Genomic DNA, 24,155 nt, shown 5'->3' with positions numbered 1-24,155 from the left:
CTCACCCGCAGCAGCGCCTGCCGCTCGCCGCACACGGCGCAGCTCCAGCGCCGGCTCCGCTTCACCTGAGGGGAGCACGCGGGTGAGCTCCGGGCCCCTGCCCCTTCCCTTTCCCCGGTCCCGGCCCCGGCCCGCACCCACCTGCTGGACCTGGAAGGCGCGGCACGAGCAGCACCGCAGCACCTGGAAGCGCTCCGCCATGCTGCCCGTCGCTAGGGCCCGCCGCGCCTCCCGGCCCTGGCAACCGCCCCTTCCGGTCACGTGCTGCGCTCCCGCTTCCGGGGACTGGAGCGCGGCGCGGTGCACCACACCACGGGTGTCGAGGGAAGCCCGCCCCCTGGCGCCTGGCGGAGGGAGCGCAGCCCGCGGATCGGGGTGGGGCTGCCTCCCCGTCCTCCCCTAGACCTCCAGGCGCCCGGCGTGGCTGCGGCTCAGAGCCAAGGCGGGCAGGACCTGCTCGGGGGAGAGGGGGGAGGACAGGCCTCCTGCACCACGGGGGAAACGCAGAGAAGCTCGAAGCCAACGGTCCTCAGCCTTTTTCATACCGGGACCCATTTGCAAAGACCCACCAGCCATGCTGGTGTCCTTCACTCCTGCCCGGCCGTCCCCTCGCCCTGACCCGAGCAGGGGTGCCAGCCTGGCTCTCCTTTCCCCACTGCCCTGCTGCAGCTCGCGACCCTTTGAAATATGCTTGCCCCCACTTGTGGGTCACAACCCACGGGTTGAGAAACAGGGCTCTGCGCCTCCCGTAAAAAGGGAGGCTGCCGAGGACAGAACAGATTTCTGGGGATAAACTGCAAGAAAGCTGGGAAGGGGGCGAGGTCGCAGGGTCACACACAGGGAGCTGGAAGGGGACACGGAGCGAAGCGCGCCAGCCAGCACTCGGCCCCTGAATGAACTGAGGGAGCCTACGGATGCTGACTAGTGAAACTCTGCCCAGAGGCACACGTGGACTTGCCTGGCTTGCTCCCGCAGCCAGAACCTCCTTCCTGGAGGAGTGGGTGGTCAGCTTGGCCAGAGCCAGGAGGAGGTTGACCAGGAGGTCCCGGGGCTTGGCGGGGCCACAGATGGGGAGTGTGGAACAGAAAAGGTGCAAGGAGAAGTGCAGCAAGAACCTCAGCGCACGGTTGTGGAGGAATGAGGGAGACGGGAATCGCATCGAGGGGGCTGGGAGGGAAAGAAGCAGTCTTCCCGGCCGCTTGCAGGTGATTTTCTGCTCTAGAGATGCATCTGGGACACAGTCTAGTTGGAAGGAAATTGCATGCCAGCGTTGCCAGGTGTTAAATATGAAAATTATCATAGTGGAAGCTCAAAATTACCATATTTGCTGAAAAACCCATCATACACTGAAAAGTTATGTAAACAAATAACCTTATTTACATTATATTGCTCTCTAACTCACCAGTGAATGAGTGAGAATTGAGTCAAAGTTGAAGCATTTATTTTGAGACAAGCTGTCGTAAGACGTACTGACAGCAAACCCAAACGTTGGTTGAGACTCTGAGAACTTGGGTTTTGCATATGCTGCATCAATTAGCTGCCCCCAAAATTATTGCATGTTTTGAACACCTTTACTACTATTATTGATCATACGTCGTACAAGGGTTGAAACTGTCATACACCTGGCAGCACTGTTGCATGCTCCCCCCCCTGCCCAAGGATAAAATGTAGCAAAGCAAGAGCCTATCCAGACCTGTGCATGCGGTTCCAGTTCGTTTATTGAATACACGACAGATTGGACACAGACAGTGTAAAATCACGCATAGTATTGGGACTTTTAAAAAGTTACAATAAATTACTGAATAATTAGTAAAAGCAATTTTACTAATGGCTGCTCTCCAAAAAGTACGTGACCCAGGAGGCAGAGAATTAAGAAGCATGTTCTGGCTGTGAACACGTACAGAGAACTCCACAAAAAAAGAAATAACACTGAGTATCACACCGCGTAGCGTGTTCAATGGAAACATCCATCAGATGGCCCCAGCCCGTACTGAACAATGCTAGCCAGAAGTACCAATGTAGCTCGCCTTCAGCGCTGCCTGCCAATGTTCTTGTCCCCTGCTAGTGAGGCGCATATGCCTGAAACGCAGGTGCTTGTGTAATGAGATGAACGTGTCTGGATGACGGGAAATAACAGTGCTTCCTGGGAGGGTACGCCATCCCACAGGGTGGCCGCCATTCCCAAATGGAGCCCCTACTTTCCTCCGGGCCACCATTGATTTGCAGAGGGGAAATCAGTCTCTTCAGCAACAATCTTTTGAATTAGCAGCTGAGCTAGTCTGCTCTGGTTTCTAGTACTGGGGCCACGAGAGCAATGTGTTGCTCTGCCCCTCCTGGCTCCTGCTTTGCTCAGGATGTAAATGACCCTTTGAACTCCTTTGTACAGCAAACCAGCTCAGGCTCCTGGAAAGCAGTGTACTTCACAGGACACAAGGAGCAGCTACAGCCAACACCTCGTTCCTTAAATCTTCTGCTCCATAGAAGTTAGATCAGCCATGCTCCTGCTCACAGTGAGATACCCATCAGCTGGTTTCTCCTGCATGACATACTTGTTCTGTGATAATGGATTTGATAAGGGTCTGGGAGCTTGGTACATACACTGATACATCAGAAATTTACTAGGGTAGTTCTAATCATTGTACCTGTCATTAGCAAGCTAAATGAAATACCAGCAGTAAATCAGAATATAGATGCTTTTCCTCTAACAGCTAATGGCTGGGCTGACAGGAAGCGAGGACAGCTCAAGCACAATCATTAATGCTGAAAGCAATGGAGCAAAACAGATCTGTGTACTGCCACCTTGCAAATACTGCTCTCCACTCACTTGATTTCATGGTCAGGAGGTGCCTCATTTCATCCATCATCTAACCCCCTAGGCTGACCCAGTCTGTTACAGTCTTAGTATTACTGGCACAATGTCAAGGAGCTTGTGGCTTCAAGGACAAAATTCACACACACCAACAATTCCTTGCACCAGAGTTAAAAAGAGATTAGAACACAGCGTCTGCATCAAACGGTCTTGTAAAATGGTGAGATCTCCCCTACACACTCCTGGAATGGCAAGTCACATTCAACAGGAACCCGCACATCTGAGAAATGTACATCTCAGAGTACCAGGGACAACAGGACACAACTTTAAGTTTGCTGCAGTTACAACACAGCATCTAAGAACTTAGCAAAACTATGTTATAGGCCAAGGACATACAGCACTTAGACACACTGCATTAGCTCACAGGGTAGCACCCAAAAGATGTACAGTTTCAAGCCAGGCTGCATCTGCTGTGCAAAGTTACCCAGGAACCTACAGCAACGAGGGCAGGGCATTGAGTGGCTGTATCTGAAATAAAACTTCATTAAAAAAAGATAGCAAAAGATAGACATGCATCATTTATGGTGGTAAGTCTAGGCCTTAGGGGCTATTAGGTTCTAAAGGCTTTCATGCTCTTGAGAATGTAATGTAATCCCACCAACTAGGGTATCCAGGAAAACTGTCTACATTAAATTGCCACCGTGAAAGAGCCCCATATTCAGCTGACTCTACTGCAGTTGTGAAGTTATTGGTCTCAGTAAAAATAAAGAAAAAATATCTCCTGCCATCTGCTAGGTGTCATCATCTTCCTGCCTTATCTCCCAAAAGGTTACTGTTTTCCTTGAGTTCAGCCTGACACAGAGGAGAGTTCATAGTCACTGGATGAACTGAATTGCCTCTCTACCTTCTTCTGGTCCTTTATCTTCTGTAGAATGTCAATCTTTTTCTCAAAGTAGTTTACCAGGGCTGACTCCGTCAGCATGGAAGCCAAGACCTGCTCAAAGGAGATAGACCAGTCAGTGTCAACAGTGCTACCGTACCTTGCAGCTGAACTCAGGGCTTCACAGCCAACCAGGACAGTGTCGTCTGCAATATCTTCACACTGTAGGGAGCCTGTGCTGACCATGGAGTAGGAAGACATGGACATGTCATCTTTGGCTTCATCATCTGAAAGCAGCAGTAAAGGAGATCCTATTCCCTCCCCTACCCCATCCCCCAGAGTTTGGTTTTCCTGCTGGGTTTTTCCAGCTTGTGCATCTCCAGCAGCTCTATCTTCAGGGTCTACTTGGAGTTGCCGTTCTACTGCTGAATTCTGACTCTGTTCTGATGTCGGTGACTCCTCTTCACTAACAGGATCCTGGGTATTATTTGCTTTGCAGTCACCAGCTTTCTTCATGGGACGGCTGGAGAATTTTTTCCCGACTTCCCCAATTCGGAGGAGAAGGCTGGCTACAGTAGCAATGGCATGGTACAGCTCTTGTTCCACTGGATCCTCACTGAACATGTTATAAAGGGTCTTGCATAACTCGATAAACTGTTCCTTTAAATGACAGAAAATGAAACCAGATTAGGATGTGAAACCTCTATCAAGTTTCCAGTGGTGGGTGGAACCACTCCCTGCTTCTCTGTATTTGGTTCCTACTCTTAAAGCATCAGCACCACTCCCAAGCATTTTAAGTAGCATCTTATGTCTATGAGATGCAGGAGACTCCAATCTGAGATATGAATTTTATTCGCTCTGGGAGCAGAAGCTAAGTTTGTGGAGAACAGATAGAGCTGAAAGTAGGGCTAGCAGTTTCACTAGCTCATAAAATGGCAACAGACACGTATTTGAAGGGAAGGGAGAGAATCAGATTCTGTGCCCAAAACCCAGTGCATAAGATGGCTGGACTGGGAAAAAAATTAAATAGAGAAATATATGCTTGTCAAGCTTTTATGGGTGGTAGGAAAGTAAGGAAAAACAGAAGCTTATAAAATAAGGAGCTACAAGTTAAAAAGAGGCCTTTATCTTTCTATAAATAACTGAAATCTTGAAAAGAGAGAGAGAGAGAGAGAGAGAGAGAGACCAGGGGCTTGACACCAAGATGACATTTGAAGTATGCAGATATAGAGGGGTGTAGGTTGTAGCCATGTAGGTCTAAGGACAAAGGCAGACAAGGTATCAGATTTACCCAAAGAACCTTGTCTGACATAGAACTCTGACCTAAGTTTCCCTTCTTCAGAGGAAAAAGGATCCTAGAGGCAGAAACAGGTAAAAGCCTCAGGTCCTAAAACAAATGAAATTGGTTTGTACATGAAATCTCAAACTCGTCCTCCAACAGAAGCTCTCTCATAACTGAGCCACTGTAGAGTCTGATGCTGTTTAGAATTCTTCCTACTGAAACAGGGGTTTAGGTTGTAGCCGTGTTGGTCTGAAACACTACTGAAACAGGCAGGTGAAGACGGAAGCATGCCGGAAGAGCTGTGCGCTTCCTCTCTTCATCTGGACTGAAAACTTGTCAGCTAGAAACATAAGGTCACTTCCTACCTGGCTCATTTTGGGAAGATCTTTGATGGTTTCTTTCTTGGTGTCTTTTTCCTTGGCCCACATGCGCAGGTAATATTTATAATCTTGGGGACTGGTACTCTTCTCCTCTGCAAGACAAGGCCATGCTATTAAACACCTGACTAACAGATTGCGACTAAAGATGAAACGTGCTGGCAACAATACTGTTTTTGGAGGGTTTACCAGGCAGGGTCCAGAAAGGGCGCACCACTCTGAGACAATTTATCAGATAAAGCTCAGAGGAGAACATTTTTACATTACTACAACAGCTTAGTAGTCATAGAAAAATTTGTTATTCTGTAAATTCTGCAGTAACACAAACCATGCTTGTCTAGTTAGGGCTTCCCTAGTCCATCAAGACCCTTCCAGCTGGAACACTTAACAGATATGAGCAAGGCATAACAATGTTTATTGGGTTGCCTGCATCACCCTGTGCTTTTTTCCACAAGGGAAGTCTTGAAAACTTCCTTGTTTTGAAGTGAAGTGTAGGAGGATAAACACTTTGCACTGGAAGAGCCAAAAGTCTGAGAAATGCTGAGGAGCAAGAGGCCATATATTATTTCATAGATTTCATAGACATCAGGGCTGGAAGGGACCTCGGAAGATCATCGAGTCCAGCCCCCCGCCCAAAGGGCAGGAAGTCAGCTGGGGTCATAGGATCCCAGCAAGATACACATCCAGTTTTCTCTTGAAGGTGTTCAGTGAAGGCGCTTGAACCACCTCCGGCGGCAGGCTGTTCCAGACCTTGGGGGCTCGGACAGTAAAGAAGTTCTTCCTTATGTCCCGCCTGAAACGATCTTGAAGTAGTTTGTGACCATTCGACCTCGTCATCCCTTGGGGCTCAAATTATATATTGAGGAATGCTGCATTACCTTTTTCCTTGGAGTTCCCATTTCCACCTCTTTTATCTTCCTGAGCAGCTGCTTCTAAACATTGATATTATAGATATTAAAAAAAAAACCCCAACCACACAACAAACTCAGCAAATATCCCATTTATAATAATACAGAGCAATGAACAAAACAAGTAACAAAACCCACAAAAAGAGTCACATGTAGGTATATTTAATATAATTAGGGAAAACACTCCCATTTCTACTGCAGTCAATAGGACCACCAAAGCCACTGCTCAAAAAACCAACATGCACATAGTAGGGAGCCTTTCCCAGGTAAGTATCAGCCAGTTTGCAGAATTCAAGTTTATGAGCTCTTATAGAAGAAAAGAAGCTTTCCATTCTTGCTAACTGGTATAGTCCTTAAATTGTGAATTCCCTCAAAACTCCAACAGCTTATGGAAAAATAACATCTCTTAAAGTCATCCCCTGATATAGTTCAACTGGCTGCAGTAATTGTAAAAAAGTATCAACATACACAAACCTTTAGTGAACAGTGTGAGTGGGGAGAGAGAGTGAGAGACTAGGATAAGTGGGAGAAAAAGAAAGAGTATTAGTGAGGTGGGTGGGAAGGAGACGGGCAGACTGCACAATGTGAGGAAAGGACAGATGTGAAAGACAGAAAACTGAGCCACATGATCTATTACAGGAAGGAAAAAGGAGTTCTCTCAAGAAAGGAAAAAGGAGACAAAAGCAAGAGAGGTTAAGTACAGAGGAACAGTATTCAACAAACACAGTATTCAAATGTGCCACTATTCTTTGAGTAATTTGCCACTCTAATTATTCACCTAACTCTAAAGACTGTGGCACCATATCTGGCAAATGTATTATTCAATATGTACCAGTAGGGGTGCACCAATCTATCAGCTGCCTATCGGATCAGCACCGATAAAAGAGAAATTTACATTATCAGCTATTGGCTTTTTGTGGCTGTTGTAGCCGATAATGCTTACCAATAATTATGTATTCTGGCCAGAGCCCTGGACACCTAGGTTCCCTCTCCCCAACACGGCCAGGGCCCCCAGATGCCTGGGTTCCCTTGGGAAATGGTGGGTTTCCCCTTGCAGGCAGGCAGCATTCTAGCCTGCAAGGGGTCCTGCGTGCATGTGTGTGGCTGCACGCATGCACATGGCCAGGAGTACAGTCAGGCAGCATGGAGAGCAGCTCCCTGCAGGTAACTCTATGGAGAGGAAGGTGTGGGGAAGAGAATAGGCATGGACAGATCGAAGGCCCCACAGTGAAGGAGGGAGTGGGGCAGGAAGCAGGACGGAGCCATTAGCAGCTCATCCAGGGGATATAGGGGAGGGCAGCTCCCTGATACTTCACGCACCTCCTGGGGGAGACATAGGGGGCATGTGCCCCCCAGATTTGCGTGTGGGGCAGATGCAGGCTGCCCACTGTGGGCTTGGGGCTCTCTGCCCTGCTGCCTTTGCCCTGGGAGCCCTGCACCAGTGGCATGCCCCCTGCCCACCTGGCAGCAATGGGGGCGGCAAGGTGTGCCTCCCACTGCCAGGTGGGCATGCAGTGCGCAGCCAGCGTGGGGCTCCCGAGGCAAAGGCAGCAGAGCAGAGAGCCTTGAGCCCACAGAGGACAGCCTGCATCTGCACCATGCACAAATCTGTGGGGCACATGCCCCTCCCATGCCTCCCCCAGGGTGTGTGCGCAGTGGTAGGTAGTGCCCCCCACCCCGGACGAGCCGCCCATGGCTCCATCCTGCTCCCCGCCCCGCTGATTTAACCAGAATAAAATTGGGTTATTGGATCGGCATCGGTTGATATGATTGCTTAATAATCAGCTATTGGTATTAGGCAAGAAAAATCTTTAATTGGTACATCCCTACATACCAGTGACCTCTGTCACGTACATTTCACGCTTTTGCTTACTATCTGACAAGTTCTAGCAGCCAACTACACTTACACTACAAAGTAAACCTGAGTACCACGTTTTTAATACCTTTTGCTCAAGGCAAAATAAACATTTTACTTGCAAAGGCAGTGTTTTGTGGATAATGGGCAGGCCAGGAGCCAGTACCACCAAGATAGTTTTATGGTATTGTTTAGATGGCACTTGGATGCTGGCTGATAAAACTGACATACGTTGGTGCCCAACATGTGCATACACCTCCCGTCCCCAAAACTAACCTTGAGACTCACAGTGCAGGAAGAGATCCAGCTCGGAGACAAAAGGAGATACTGGAGCAGCAGAGAGAGGGTTTGAGGGAAGGGCAATATCCAAAAGACAACCGGAAGAGGATCAGACAGAGAGACAGACACAAAGGAGAAAACAAAAACAGGGAGAGGCAATGAGACTTGCATGAAAACCCTGAACCAAGAGACAGGAAAGACAGGCTGATAAAAGCACACAGCAGCATTTCTGTTCCTCCTCGGCAGTCTCTGTGACAGTGATTCAGAACATGCTGTGCCCTTCATAAATGCAGAGCTTAAACCAGCCCAGCACCTGACCCATCCCCCACCATACAACACCAACAAACAATTATCACACGCCATGTTAATGGAATATGCTTCTACTGGGAAGCCCTGCATGGAAGGGTGACCCTTCAAACTGCAAGCCCCAGCAGAGGGGCTCAGCCTCCACCTCTCAGTCAGTTTATAGCAGGCATTGTGTTACCTTCTGTCACAGCATCTTCTGTGAAATAACTTGTGGCCTCCAGAGCAGATTCAGCCTCTTCTGAGCTCAGAGCTGTACTTGCAAAGAAGCACAATATGATCAAGGCACGTCAACAGCAGCACTCCTTCCTCCCATCTGCCACCACCTTACATGCCTGTTGCCCTGGCGGCAGCTGCTTACATGGATTTTGAATGTGGAGGAGTACTTCCTGTATGTCTAGCCATCTTTCTCAAGCACCAGGTCACAACAATACCAGCTCTCTGCTGACCATGACCTAGCCATCTCTCTGTAACCATGAGCAAGTTCTTCATAGAGAACCACTGCAGCATGATGCTTAAATAGTCCCCAACCCACTGGTGCTTCAGCAAGAAGGAGATTTATAATCATTACTGAAGTATCAAACAACACATTACAGCTATGTACAAACAGTCAAGAAGCCCGAGGCTGAATCCCCCATGGGCTGACAGACAGGAAGCAGACTAAGGAGCAGAGGGGTGAGGCAATCCCTGCTCCACGGGAGCAGGCAGCATAATCCAGGGCTGCAAAGTATCCTGGGATGCTAGGGGACTGTGAGTTAACTTGAACCAGGAAGGGATCTGGGACAAAAGTTCCATAAACCGGTTTGACCTAAATCAGTTAAGTCTGATACTACATTTAGTCAGGTTTACCTTAAACTGGTTTTGGTCATTTTGAAAGTGGTTTATGCATATTGAACTTCTGTTCTGGTACAGGTTTAAACCAGTTTCTGATCACTTAAACCAGTTATATGTAACTTGTCTCTAGCATACATGTTTGGCCAAGAGGGCACTCCTGGTAGGCAGCTAGCAAGGAGTTCTGGAGACAAGGAAGAAGAGGGCACTCACCTGGAGGCAGATGTAATTTATAAAGTAATTTGAGCTTCTCAGTCAGGTCACCATGGTACATCCCACCTACAGGGAGGACATGAGAGAAAGCAGCTTAGTGCCAAGAGTCACTGGCTGTTTCCTCACTGCAAACAGACCCACAGCCTTCCTGTGAGAGTGATGGGAGGCCGTGCATGTCTTCAGGCACTACTGCTGCATGGAAAAACAAGCCATACTACTGCCCCATGAACAACTTTCTTCTCTACCCCACAGCAAGGGATGGACATTCTGGCCAGAGGACATTCTTACTTTGTGTCTCAGTTCCTTAAAACACATTCCCCTCCCTCCCAGGTAAACACCACCACCTCCCTATAGTTCTGTGCTTGGGAGAGTTCAAACACTCTACAGCATCTCTCAGAGGACCACTTACTCATTCCTGTCACAAACTCCTTGAAGTTAATGAGAGAGTCCCTGTTCTCATCCAGAAGCCGAAACATTCGTCCCGCCAGCACAGGCGTGTGGAGCCCACAGGACCATGGGGTCAGACTAGCAAAGAGCTCTCTAAACTGCTCCAGGTCAATGCGATACTGCTCCAAATAAGGCAGGTTCTGGTCTCGGCATGCAACAGCAGTACGATTGTTCCCCCAGTAGCAGCTCATCAGGTGTTTGGCCTTTGAGGGGAAAGGGTTAACAGGAATCAGTCCACCTCTTCTCCCTTGAAAATTCTACAGCATCTTGCAACTGAGCACTGCAAAAGCACAGCAAGCAGGGTTCTGATACTCTCTTGAGACTGGAAAGCTGCCAGCCCTCTTGCACACTGGCAGATGGAGGCAGAACAGTTAATGCTCATGGTCACGGAGCATTTCAGTGGCAGACGTACGAATAAAATTTAAGGTGCTTTGAATCCTGTTCCCCTACACTAGACATTAAATGTTCCCTTCCCTCTGCATTTCCCTCTGACATGGTATCATTTGAATGCTGTGAGCAGTTTTCAGTCAGCTTTGCCAATAAGATCAGACATACTAGAGCCAGCCTTACTGGCACCATCTATTCCCAAGTTCCACATCTGCTTGTGATGAATCAGACTGTGGGCTGAAACAGAGCCATCATCTCAGACTTGGCCATCCCTCTGTGCATCTGACAGAATGAATGGGACACTTTTCTCCCCATGCCAGCTTCCTACCTTGAACACCACATAAAGCTCTTCTAATTCTTCCATAGAAAAATTTATATCACCAGATACAGCTCGGACCTAGGATAGGGAGAGACAGAATGAGCATTTATTTCTCTTAAAGCTGATGGCACAGCGATTATTGTAAGCAATATATTACCCTGTGTGAAAAGGGATCTTGAAGTGCTGAGAGACTAGGTCTGAGAATGGGAGGGGAAGGAATGCAAGATGATTTGAGACAACTATGAGCTGCTATTGATCTCTGGAACAGGAAGATGGCAAAACTGCTGACACTTGCAGAACAGCTCTACCCCCTCGAACCTCCTGAATAAGTACAACATTTCTTGAGCAGCTTTTTGCTAAGTGTATTTCCTGCCCTTGCTGGGCTGTAATCAGAACTGGGAACAAGTCACCACTCCCTTTCATTTTATTTTTTTATCATTTCATCTAGAGCGTGTATGATAGTGAATCAAGCACAGAGAGCTAGTCTGTGAACCAGCACAAAAAGAGCAAAGCTGCAGTAATGTACAAATATTTCTTCTGCAGCCCCAGAATCCTCCGCAGGATTTCTCACACCGCAGCACAAGCTCTGGCTAGGAAGAAGCATCTGTCATCTCTCCTTCCTCAAAGACTTAGTGTGATAAGTAAAATAGACACCAGTGGGAAGTACTATGGCCTGCTGGTATTCCGTATTTTCCTTCCAGTATAATTCCACGAGGGCCATGTTTTAGCACTTTATCAGTCAGAACTGTTAAATTACATTATTTACATTACCCATAGTTTCTTTATTTACCGGTTTGGGTAACTCTACTTCACGTTAATGTAAGTCACCCTAACCCAATTTTGCTGAAGAGCAGTTTCCAGAGAGCTCAAAATGAAAAGTGCTATATTAACATACCAGTTGGTAGTCAATGTACTCTGGTGTCACCTACCACACTCCTCTTGGCTGTATCCTCCAGGGACTGGATCACCTTTAGTCTTTGCTTAAAGCGCATCTGCTCAATGTCATCTGCCCTCAAGCTGCTAAATTTCTACAGTCAGGAAAAAAAAACAAACAGACCAGGTCATTGCCATATGCTACAGAAAAAACATCTCCCATTTAGTGACATATAGTCAGCAAATCAGAAATCACCTTATGGGTGACCTGCAGAGGTGGGTTAGCACTATAGAGAAGAGCAAGCATGTGTGATGGGCTGTACTGTTAGCCATTAGGAATCCACATGCAAGTTCATGAGGCAGACATCCACATATTGTAAAGAGGCCTGGGGCGAAATAAGCTTTTCCTTTGTTGCACTAGTCAGACTGATTGCAGTGAAGTTCTCTTAATAAGGAAGGAACCAGAAAGAACTGATAGGCAGTGTGATAATAGAGGGCACAATGACAGCAGGAGATGGCAAACAGGGAGCAGTAATAAGAAACTGTGCAAGACAGACAGCAGGAGGAGGACTGGAAGGGACAGGAAGATGAAAGACAAAAATAAGAGAGGGATGGTAGCTAAGAAAAAAAAAAAGTTGGCCAGAAAAAAAGCTAAGTCTTCCCACAATTCTTCCCCATTGCATTGGAGGAGAGGAGGTACCAAGTGCAAATTTCTGACTGCCCTGCTTAAGAGAATAAACTTTGTTTTCTCCCACTCAAATAGCTTCTCTCAACAAAGTGGAAGGAATCTCTGACTCATAAGCTTTAACGGACACCAATACTCAGTTTGGTTGGTGAGATTTTGTCAAGTTGCCAACATGGCCCCCATCCATGTTTAACATGGAGACTGGTGGCTTAGCCCTGTGTTCTTTGTACACCCTAAACAACTAGTGGAGATGGTTGAAGTCTTGACCGAACAAGTACTGGGCCTTGGACAGCAAAGATGACTCAGGAAAAAGTTATCCAGTGCCTGACCTCGTAGGATGTTTTGATGAGTTCAAAGATGTCTATTTCAAGTGGTTGATCTTCGCCACTGGTGAGCAAGGCATGCAGGTGTGGAATACGTGGGGAAACACTCTGCTGATTAACTACGTTGTCCAGGTACCTGTGGTGTGGGGAGGAGAGGGAAGAGGAACAAAGGCAGGACTCTGTCAATCACCTGAAGGGAAGACAAGTAATATTCTAAATAAATTATCTCACTTCCTTTACACAGTCAAGCTAGTTGCCCAGGAGATGCTCCTTCCTCGGTCACTTTCACTGTAGTACAACTAATTTTCATTCCATTATTCTGGGAGCCTTGTTAAAAAAAACAAACACTGCGGGCGATGCTGCATTTGGTGCCAATCAACGTTTCAGTGGAGGAGACTGTATATTTGCTACACTGAGGGATCTCTGTCTTCTAAGGTGCTAAGAGGCTTCTCCCGTTAGAAGCTGTTATTGACGGTGGGTTTGAATTCTCCACGGTTTTCAATCCAATAAAGCTTCAGGTTTCAAAACACAAGGTGGGCCATAAGAATGCACTATGCCAGGAAAAAAAGGCTGGAGGATTCTGAGGAGATGACGGACCCCTTCACACCTGAGCTTTCAACCCCAAAACCTTGTCTTCTAGAGACAGTAGAAGACAGTAAACTGAACACCTTTGGATTCCAGACAAGAGAAAGCATTTCCTCCTAGAACTGCTCTCTTAACCACTAAGCAGTGACAGCTGTGAGGGCATTAAAAAGGATTTCACACCAAAGTGAAAGGGGAGGGATTTACAAAGGGTACTGTTGCCATTCATTTAATTATAAAGGGAGAGTGAGTTAGGGGTACCTGCCCAAGACAGTCATGGCTTCACCTTCATCACAGCAATTTAGCAGCTTTTCCACGTTGGCATCAAGGATGGCCAGTGACACCTGCAAGATAAACTTGATGCCCTCATAGAAGAAGCAGTCGACAATGACCACAGCGCTCTCAAAGGGCATGACACTGAGAAAGAGGGTGAGAAACCAGGACAGGGAGATGGTGGAAATCACTCCCAACTCCTGCATCTTCTCTGACAGTTGTGGCAGGTAGTCTCGTGTGAGTTCCTCAAAGATACCCTGGTCCACTAATGCACCTAATAAAGAAAAAGGATGGAGACAGGAAGAAGTCAGACAATTTGACACCAAAGTACTAGGTCCAAAAAGTCAACTTAACTTTTGCTAGCATGGTTAAAGTAATTCATATCACACACCAACCAGTTTCCATCAGAACTGAAAATGACATAGCTTTGGTCCATGGTAATAAAATACTGATGAGAACAGCATTATTATTATTAAATGAAAATTTATAATTATATTATTATAAATATCTCGTATAATCTCATAACGCAGAAGCTATGGCAATGAATCCTCTATTGATCTGTGCACCCCATCAAAAAGATGGGCAACATTTAAAAGCTCCTCTTAGTGACATGTTGGAAGATAATTTTTCTACAAGTGATTTGGCAGAATCTGGAGACTGCAGCACATTCTTTAGTACTTTGTCCAGTTTAAACAAAGAAATCTCAAGTAAAGGACATCTTAAATTTCCCTGGGAGACTGTTAAAAAACCCCCGCAAGAAACCCCACACTCAGCAAATGTTCCATTATTTTTTCTAATTTCAACCCATTACTCATAATTGTACCTCCTTGTACTTCAACTGTCCTTTATGACTAATCTGGTCACATGGAAGAATTACATCTTGGTCATACATATTTATCTTTAAACCTCTCCCTACAGAGAAAGTCCTCCACTCCTTAATATTCAGATACTCTGTCTTCTTGCTTAATGCATTTATGGTACGAAAGAGGGAGAATTGAATTATTCTAAGAGGACTGAATATAGAAAGTTTACAGGAAATTTTCTTCCACGTTATGAGGTCAAAGCATTCATCTGCTAGTGTTTCCCCACTACCCACCTTTAAAATGCATAGCTTGTTTATCAGTTGATGATTGCAAGACATCCCTTCCTGAGTGCTGCTAGTTGTATCATAGTGGACACTCCAAGCTTCAAGGGTGAATACTATGAAGACTCACCTACTACCCTTGTGTTGTAGTAATCTGGCAGCATGCGCTCACACAAAGCCACGAGGAGCCAGAAAGCCTCTTCCTCATTACAATATAGCAATAGCACCGATGTCACAATGTTCATGGCCTAAACAAAAGGTAAAGCAAAATCCATATGCATGTAAAAAAGGAGAGCAGGTGAGGAAATTTCAAGAGAGCAGTGGGTATTAAACCAGCTAAACTTAACAGGGATACACATGATTGCATTAACATGGCTCACACTGTTTCCAGCTGTTGACTGAGTCACTATGCAACCTCTGGTACAAAACTGCTGCTCCCTGTAGCAGTGGAGATAAGGCAACTCGCCCTTGAGCAGCAGTCTGATCTAAAACCTTGGAAGATTGTATTTATGATGAAAACGCCGAGACAGCTTTTAATAAACCAGCATGAAGGGAAGGACCCTTTGTATCAGACAGACCTGTAAACAATTCAAATTGAGTTTCTAGAGCACCTGTTTACAAAGTAATGAGTTAGAGGCAGTGCGGTAACAATGCAGCCGTTATGAACACCAGCCTCTCCTGCACTACTCAGGAAAATGAGTATTTCTCCTGAGCAAGCAAATGCAATATCCAGGAAACAGGAGCTCACCCTAATCAAATGAAATATGCGATATCATTACAACCACTTGAGAAGGGCAGAGCAGACTCCGATTTACGGACTCCGATTGTATCCAGATGACCATTAAAGCCTTACGACATCATGGGCCCTGCCCTTGCACTAGACTCTAAAGGCTACATCAAGGAGGCTGTTTTAAAAATCTGGCATGTCCACTGAGCAGGGGTGGTCAGTCTATGCTCTTACCTGACAGTATCCGATGGTGGGGTTTCGGAAAGCATATGCTGTCAAGACTCTCCGGAGGGCAGCAATCCCCAACTCGTTCTGGAAGGCTGGGTGCTCTGGCATGGAGCGGTGCAGGTCTCTCTCAATCTCCTCTGTGGCAAGGTTATACTTTCCCATTGACTTTTCTACCAGATCTGCATAGTATCCAGGATGAGTCACCATCTCATTCCAGGCCCCTGCAACAAACAATTACCAATTCCCTTATTTGCTTTCCCCAGTCAGCCCTTTCATTCTGATAGCCTCAGCAAAGGGACAGATTGGGGTACTACGTGACCTTAGTAACTAGAAGCAGATTCTAGGGGTCAGAAACAAATCTGCAGTAAAATCAGGTAAATGTCCCGACTCCTGCACATCAACATTCAGACAAAGCAGATCATGAAGTTCCTAAGGGATGGAGGAAGGACATTTACAACATGCTGTCATTGGAACCATGACATGATCAAACATGCAACTATCACAAGCAAAATTTCAGAAGCCACCTACGAGGGAGGGAGGTTACCACATGTTCTGGTTCTTAAAGCTTTCAAATCAGATGGAGTGCATTTGTGACCAAATTATTTATTTCACTTATTAATAAATGTTTGTGTCCAAATGGATCACATTTATCTCTTGCAACCTTTTTCTCAGAGGTCTCCAGAAAAGTTATCTCCAATGCCCGTCTGAGTATCCAGTAGAACCTCTCACCCGAAAACAAGAGCCAGAGCTCTCCACGAAGATTCTCTGGGATTCCTTTTTGTATCAACTCCCGGGTCTTGGCTGTGCGATACATACACATTCCTCTCCCGTATTCAAAGAAATGAATATTCCAAGACTCTTCCTTCATCTTTTCTTTTGCCTATAAAGGAATCAAGAGAACCATTTTGCTAGACTAAAGCATTTACATCCATTCTGCATAGGTGAACCCAAATACTCAAATCTGAACTGAACTGTGAAATTTCAGTGCCACTTTCAAACTGTTCCTTCTTTCTGACCGTGGGATGTGCTACATAATTTATGAACTATTCCTCGATATCAAGTTTCTGTGTATTCACATCTGAAACGTGAAAGCACATAGGTTGACATGTGACAGGAGATGGCTTCTATCATCCAAACAGGAGTTACTGGAGGATGTGATGGGTGGCACTCTAGGTCAACAAATACCACCTTTCATCTCAAAGGGCCAGTTTTAAACAGTTACCAAGTGAAGTGCGTTTTGTGACCCAACGCTAATTCTTAAGTCTCCTCTACAACACAAACATAACCAGTATAAGGAGTTACCTTAGAATATGGTTAAAATTCCCACATCTCTGTACCCAAGCTAAGACTCTTAGGAATCTAGAGGGAGGTGACACTTTAGGGGCATTTCTCTACATTACATAAGCACAAGAATTCAGCATAATTAGCAATCCCTGCTCAAGGAGCTCAGAACAAGAAAAGTTGGTGCTCAGGTCACAGCTACGAATGGCAAAGCTGAATGGATGCATAGCAGTGTCAGAAACAGGCCATGGGGATATACTCAGGCAGAGGTTAGGAGTCGGGAAGGAAGAGGAAGGTTTCACTGCACTAGCCTGTTCTAGACAGTACTGTACTATGCGACTTTCAAATGCACCACAGTTAACTGCCTTAGATCAAAAAAGAGCGAGCTGCTTACCGCTTTGGGCCCCAAGAGCTCTTCAGAGTTTCTCCTGAAGAGTTTGAGGAGCCCCTGTGAAGCCGTGGGAACCTCCCCTGTGCAGAAGCTGATGGGTTGGCTGTTGAAAGCAGAGGTTGGGCTGACTGGCAGTGGACTGCTGGAAGGCAGCTCTGCAACCTCCTACAGAATAAGAATACACAGTCTGAGAAAAAAGCACAAGCAAGTCTCTACTGATGTTCATTTTGCATTAGTAAGTGCAAGACTGAAGATCCTTCCATGGAGAAAGTGCAGTAAAGACAATGACAGTTGGTGTGAGTTCTCCCCGCTGTTTGATTCATGCACTGCAGTTCAGCCCAGGAAGGGACTACCACCAGGGAGTAAAGGAGTTTAGCCTCTATGCTTGGAACTCCGCCAGGTTATGGCTTCCAGTGTTAGACTCCAGAAGACAGACCTATTTTCTGGAGGAAATATTACAAAGAGCATAGCTTTGGAAGCACAAGAACTGGCCCCCAGACCCCAGTGGCCTCCTGTACCTCATTTCCAGGTTCCGCCATGCTCTCCTTCCATTCCCTGTCATTGCCACATGGGGTCTTGGAGGGTGTCTTCTGCAAGAAGTCAGAGATTCTCTGTACCAAGAAATCTCGGTCTTTCAGGTTGGCGAAAAGGAAGGTCATTTTACTTTTGGTGCTGATGGAGAGTGGGCTGGGTAATACACTAGAGCTGTCTGCTTTCTCAACAATCGTCACCTGAAAAAAGAGAGACACCAGTAATTGGGATCTAGCAGAGCCTACACTACTAGTTCATTAAAAGGGATGCTAACAAGAGATGTAGGTCAACACCTAACCTCCCATACAGCATCTGTAATCTGGACTGCCCTCCTGGTATTTTTTACCAGCTCATCAAGAGAATACATGACAAGGTCGCATGTGTCATACTAGTGCAGGCCATCTTTACAGGGATGATGGTGGGTGGCAAAAAGGGCCTAAGAATGGATAGACACTTCTCTGCCAAGGTGTTTGATTTGCTTTTGAAACCCCCTCACGTCCTGTGGTTCATACAGTACAAGAACTTCCCAGTTTACTTCCTGCAAGGGAGGACAGACATCTTACTGCCCTCACATCACTGAACTGCCTTGAAAACTGAAATAAGAACATGCAGTGCAAACAGGACCGACAGTTCCCCATTTACTAAGCTGAATACAGGCAAAAGAATATGAAAGATATTTTGTAAATAAGCTTCTTTTGAACAAGGCATGTTCACCCTGCCCTGCATGTAAACAGCTGTGTTAAATGTGCAACAACCAGCCTGTCTCCACTTCCACAGAGGAGAACAAAAAACCTGCAACACCATTTCTTTAGTGCCCCTGCCCCTCCATTGTGCACATGTAAAAGAGTTGTGTGCTACTGTTCCCCTTTCCTTCAGGCTCAACAGCAGCCATTATCAAGAGCTACTGAAAGAGCTGTGCCAATCTCATCAGTTCTGTTGGCACACAAACAAGATGCATTTCAGCTTCATTAAAAATAGAGGAATACATCTATTTGCTAGATGGGGATGGACAAGTAGTAGGGGGAAAATGCTATTTTCAAGCTTCTAAGAGGCTTTCCTTTTACAAGCTCTAGGAGAGCAAAAGCAATAGCTAAAGTGTCAAACAGAGTATTCCACAGCATCCTTTGAACAGTCTGTTACAAAGTGAATGCTTGACCTGTCCTTGGACACATCCAGGGTAGGACGAGAAGCAGACCTGCTGGCTGGCACTCACAGGAACTGGAGAGAGATGCATGCATGCTCTCTACCTTCACTTCCTTCTTTGTTACTGGGGTTTGGAGACAGAATCGTCTTTTAACAAGAATTGTGCTTAGTCTTCTACTACAATTATTGCTAATGCTGAAAGAATGCTCCAGCATCTAACTATATAGCTAGCTCTTGGGGAAACAGTTGATTCAACACATGGATTAACCCAGGAGTTGAGAGTCAGGACTTTGTAATTTGCAAGCCCCAGAAACACTCAAAATCTAAAAACCAAAGGCCTGTGGCCATGACACACACATGGGTGTTTTATCTAAGAGATTCCCACCTCCCGGAGCGGAATGATGAGATGACAGGCTTCCTCTGCCTTGCTAGCAAAACAGATGTAATTGTTGGAAACAAACATCTGGCCAGGGATGTGCATCTTGTTAAAAGGAGTCCACAAGGTGCAGTCTGTATGTCCATCTAGACGTTCATCCTTTGGCAGCCGGAAGGTGGCACGGTAGCATTCATTTTTGGCCCGAGCATCCAGATCTCTGGTGGGGAGAGAAAATGATAATACTCATACACAGAAAGACACAAGGCACCCTACCTTCTGTCCTTCACATTCTAAAGCCTCCTAAGGGCTCCTTCAAGTCCCAGCTGACAGACCGTGTCGTATTTTCACTACTCCCTTTTAACTGAGCTGCTATTCTGAATTGCCCTCTTTGCCTTCCTATTTCAAGTAGGTCCCTACATAGACCCTTCCTGCAGCACAAAGTAGATTAAAAGTTATACTTCTCCATATCCTAGGCATGTGCTTTAAGGGAAACATCACCACAAAACTGAAGCTGTTGAGAAGGGAGCAATTATACAGTATTGTTGCCAAGTGGCAGTACCATAACAGTTTGCACAGTACTCTGAGGATATAAAATGCTAAGTGTGTTTTGTGATTAATAAAACCCTGGACTGCAGACAAAGGAGACCAGATGAGCATTTGGGAATATGGAAGGATACTGACAACATATGTCAAAGCAGTTGCAGGCCTTCCCCTTCCCCAACTATGTTTCTGCACCAGAGCACAATCCATAACAGGTCCAGACATCATCTGAAGAAGCAAATCCTGCTCATGCAATTCCTTTCAACCCTTTCCCAAGATATGTGGGAGAATATACTGGACTTGCCTATAAAATTAATGATCTATACCAAGCTGGAAGAGAACTAAGCACAGCTACAGGGATGATGGGTTAAATGGCACAAGGGCCCCAATCCTGATTACTGAATAAGTGATACATAACACTGCAGACTCATTCCTTCAGTCCCCTGCTTCCTTTCTCCCTTCCCATTCTCCTTGCTGGAAATGCACCTTTTGAGTGCAGAGATGTTCTTGAGAGGCTTCCTGGGCTTGGGCAGGGTCTTGTCCTCCAGGAAGCCCTCATTGTCCAATAGCTGCCGCATGGCAATGTTAGCCAGCTGCTCCATCAGCTTGAAGGTCTCGTTGATGTTGAGGAACATGGAGAAGTAAAGCTCGCTATCCCTGGTGCTCACTTTAATACACTCAGGGAACAGCAGTGTTGCATTTTTTTCCAGCTGCGTCACATCCACCCACTGGACCACCAGCGTCACTGAGGAAACACCCAAAACAAAGCCAGCAGTTCTAGTGTGATCCAAGACAAACTTAGTCAGAGGGACAGCCAAAGTTGCCAGCAAAGTCCTCACACTACTATTACTTTTTACTGCTTCTTTTCTCAGTCATGGGCAGCTTTTTGCTTTCGATTTCACCCTGGATCTCCAGAAGTGCTTTATAATAAAGGAGGCACTTGGGGAACCAATGGGCTAAGAAATAATGCAGGTTCCTTTATTAATATTTTCCAGGTAGGAAATGCAAATTTCTCAGGTTTTTATTTTTCTCCTTGGCAGGAGACCAAAAACCACTGATATTTGTAGAATGCTATTCCCAAAAGAGAACTGCCAAATCATGGATTACCTGGTTCCCCAACAGGTTATGGGTAAAACTTTCTAAAGTGCTTAAGAGACATGGGAGCCCGAAGCACATTTTCAAAAGCAACTTAGGCTCTTTGACTTTCAGTGAGACTCAGACTCTAAACTATGTTGCGTACAAAAACAGGGATCAGGGTCCTAAGTCACTGAGTGGCTTTTGAAATTTTTACCCAGAAGTCTGGAGAAAGCTGGATGAAGCATGTAAGACGAGGCCATACATTTGTCTACTATAGGGCTCAAAGAGGATTCCTCTGCAGAAAAATGTTAGCAGCAAAAAGGACCCACACAAAGGGCCAACCACCCCCAGGAAAAGTGGGAGGAGTCAGGTAAGTGCAACCAGCAGGCTACTAACTCACCCTCCTTGCCCAACAGGAAGGAGTAAAAGCAGAGGTGATTGACAGTCAGGTAGAGCCAACCCTGTCTGGGAACACGGCCTTTCCAGTAGCTGCAGGAATAGTAATTGACCAGCTTTTCCACCTCAGGCATCCCAAACTGCTTCCGCATCTTCAGCTCTGCCTCCTTGAATTTACCCGGGTCCTCTTCACTCTGGGGTTGCTGATTCTTGTTCTCTTCAGCAATAATGCCCTGAAGGGAGAGGAGAGAATGGTGAGAAATGAAAAGGTCACTTCTGTTTTCATTTACAGAGTTAAAGGACTGCAAGAGGTAGCTGGCGACCACTGCTTGGAGAGGCAGAAAGAGAGAAGGAAAGAATGTGGCAAGGAAACCACCAACAGATTTAAGTTAAAGATAAAATGAAGAGACATTTCATAAGAACAAGTCAGGCAGCTTGGAATCTTGGTGAAGGTGAATCGATGCCCAAACACATACTTACAGCTACTGCTCACAACGAACATTTAGTGACCTTTGTATGACTGGCCTTGGAGCACTGAATACGTCATGCAAGAGACCTGGGGATGATTTCCGTTATTAATGAGGAGTGAATATGCCTCCTAGGAGGGAGGAAAAAAACTGGACAAGGATGTGAAGGAGTCCCAGGAAGAAAACCTCCCACAGTTACAATCAGGAATGAGGACTTTGGAGGTTTAATTTTCCTAGATTATAGTAAAGCGCTCCTCCTTTGGGCTTTTTTTCTTTCCCTTCTCAATCCCAACTACAAAATTGCTACTCGCTTAGAGTATCACTCTGCTCCTGCTTCTGCAGAGGTGACAGGCAACTGCCATGCGAGTTTTGTGAACTGGAGTCTTCATTTTCAGAGGTCCTGAGCATATGGAAGCTCATCAATTCTAACAGATGGAAGCTACAGCAATCCTTGATAGAAGTCCCCAACTTGCACCTTTAGTCTAAATGTTAAGTAGTTCTCTTCTAATGACATTCAAACAGCAAAGAACCAGAATGAGAAGCTGCCTGAGAATTGCAAGCCAGTGCCTGTGTTCTCTCTCTCCATCAAGTCACACATGTTGGTTTGTGACTCAGATCTGGGCTGCTTCCATATTTCTATTGTTAGAGGGAGCTATTTTTAGAAGACTCACGAGTCTTTAAGGAAATCCTTAAGGAAAAGATAACTTTGAAAACTGAGCAGTTTCTCAGTGCATCATGGTGTACAGTGACCTTCTAAGCAAGCACAGCTGCCTTTTTCTAATGACAAGATGGCAAAACCAGTGCCTGGTTGCACTGTCATTTTCAAACCATGCCCTTATCACTTCTGCCCTCAACTTGGAAGATGGTCATCATGTTAACTCCTTGCATGGTTGTCAGTTCTACAGTCCAGATCATTCCCAGGTTTTCAGAAAAGAGTGCACAAGTGTCTGTGGCTGCAAGTACACTACAGGTTCATCTAACAGGGATGCAAAACTCATAGGACTGGTCCCTAGGCTGGATCGAACCCATGGAACCCATCCCCCAGACTGGATCTGGTGCCTGCTCTAGCTAGTCTGGGACCCATGCTGTGTGGGGTGCAGATCCTGGAGTGGTTGGAATGGGCACTGTGTGAAATGAAGCCCAGTCACAGGTGGGTAGTGAGGATCCTAGACTATGCCAGACACAGCACATGCTTTGGGAACCACTCTGCCCACAGAGCCTACTCCAGGGATTCTGGGACCCGCTAGGGCAGGTGTCCCATGTGACAGACCTAGAGTTGCTGGGGTAGGTGTTGTGTATGTCACACATCCTGAAGTGGGCACTGCGTGGCACAGTCCAGTCAGGGCAGGCACCACGTGTGGGATCCATGCTACATGCTCTCAGCTGGACTGCACCACATGCAGTACCTGTTTCAGCCACTCCAGGATCTGCGCCACACACCCACTCATGAGGTGCAGACCTGGAGTGGGTGGAGTTGGTGCTGTGTGCAGCATGTGTTCTGGGCCCTGCCCACAGGGCTGGTCCTGCACACACTGTGCCTCATGTGAATCTGCTCAGACCCTGGGGCAGCATCAGGGTCTGGACAGCAGGGCTCTGCAAGTTGGATCCACAGGCCATGCTTGACACCCCTGATTTAGCAGTCCAGAATACAGGTAACATATCCCACCCTAGTCTTCAACTTTTGCCCATTAAGAGATAGGATTTTTTTGCTACTCCCAAACGTTAATTTTGGGCTGAGAGGAAAGCAAAATCCAGAAGTAAGGCTCTTCAGCAAGCAAGGATTGCAAATGTTTCTGGTCAGACCTAGAGTCTGACAGAAAAGGTATATCCACCAAGGTCAGCTGCTGCTACAGCACACAGGGCAAGAGACAGTCCATTGCATACAGGAATGTAATCAACATCAACCAGCCAGGGCAAGCTGTGTCTGGCATTCTCAGGCTGTCCTTCCCAAGGCACTATTCCTACCAAGAAACTGCCAGAGGACTGGTTTATCTGCCTCCTTCTCCGTCTCCCCTGATGCTGCAAGAGCTGACAATCCCTACTCCACTACCAATGGCAACATTGGCCACTCTCCAAAGAAATGTCAGACCTGTTCTCCAGCATCAACAGGTCAATCTCAGTTTGTCTTTGTTACCTGCACAAGCTGCAAAGACGCTAGGGTTTGTCTGGATCACAATTCAATTTAATTCAAGGTGCCCGAGTTACTTTATACCACAGAGATTCTTGACAGCCCTAGTAATGGAAAGGCATTGTTTATAAGATGGAATTATCTGGAAACAAATATGGGG

At 46.3% G+C, this 24,155-nt stretch overlaps 2 protein-coding genes across 4 annotated transcripts in view; both read right to left on the bottom strand.

Moving 5' to 3' along the window:
• MRNIP (MRN complex interacting protein) overlaps positions 1-251 on the bottom strand; it is a 3,581-nt gene extending 3,330 nt beyond the window's left edge. Inside the window, exons 1-2 of the mRNA XM_025207882.1 lie at positions 142-251; positions 7-65 (exon numbers count right to left, since the gene is read on the bottom strand). Coding sequence (XP_025063667.1) covers positions 7-65; positions 142-201 — 119 coding nt within the window. The 5' untranslated portion in view covers positions 202-251. The remainder of the gene's footprint in view (positions 1-6; positions 66-141) is intronic.
• Positions 252-1,700: 1,449 nt separating this feature from the next.
• Positions 1,701-24,155, bottom strand: part of TBC1D9B (TBC1 domain family member 9B) — a 30,344-nt gene continuing 7,889 nt past the window's right edge. Inside the window, exons 4-22 of one of the 3 annotated variants that reach the window (XM_025207848.1) lie at positions 21,405-21,633; positions 20,414-20,672; positions 19,397-19,604; positions 17,856-18,068; positions 17,341-17,502; positions 16,395-16,545; positions 15,672-15,886; positions 14,841-14,958; positions 13,615-13,900; positions 12,778-12,907; positions 11,820-11,918; positions 10,900-10,968; positions 10,147-10,387; positions 9,738-9,803; positions 8,875-8,946; positions 8,388-8,438; positions 6,227-6,280; positions 5,337-5,443; positions 1,701-4,349 (exon numbers count right to left, since the gene is read on the bottom strand). In XM_025207848.1, the coding sequence (XP_025063633.1) occupies positions 3,657-4,349; positions 5,337-5,443; positions 6,227-6,280; positions 8,388-8,438; positions 8,875-8,946; positions 9,738-9,803; positions 10,147-10,387; positions 10,900-10,968; positions 11,820-11,918; positions 12,778-12,907; positions 13,615-13,900; positions 14,841-14,958; positions 15,672-15,886; positions 16,395-16,545; positions 17,341-17,502; positions 17,856-18,068; positions 19,397-19,604; positions 20,414-20,672; positions 21,405-21,633 (3,423 nt within the window). In that variant the 3' untranslated portion in view covers positions 1,701-3,656. The remainder of the gene's footprint in view (positions 4,350-5,336; positions 5,444-6,226; positions 6,281-8,387; positions 8,439-8,874; positions 8,947-9,737; positions 9,804-10,146; positions 10,388-10,899; positions 10,969-11,819; positions 11,919-12,777; positions 12,908-13,614; positions 13,901-14,840; positions 14,959-15,671; positions 15,887-16,394; positions 16,546-17,340; positions 17,503-17,855; positions 18,069-19,396; positions 19,605-20,413; positions 20,673-21,404; positions 21,634-24,155) is intronic. The other 2 variants (XM_025207851.1, XM_025207850.1) reach the window with 2 other exon arrangements.

This window comes from Alligator sinensis, unplaced genomic scaffold, assembly GCF_000455745.1.
Source record: "Alligator sinensis unplaced genomic scaffold, ASM45574v1 scaffold741_1, whole genome shotgun sequence".
Taxonomy (NCBI): Eukaryota; Metazoa; Chordata; order Crocodylia; family Alligatoridae; genus Alligator; species Alligator sinensis.
This window is presented reverse-complemented; position numbering and strand designations above follow the sequence as displayed.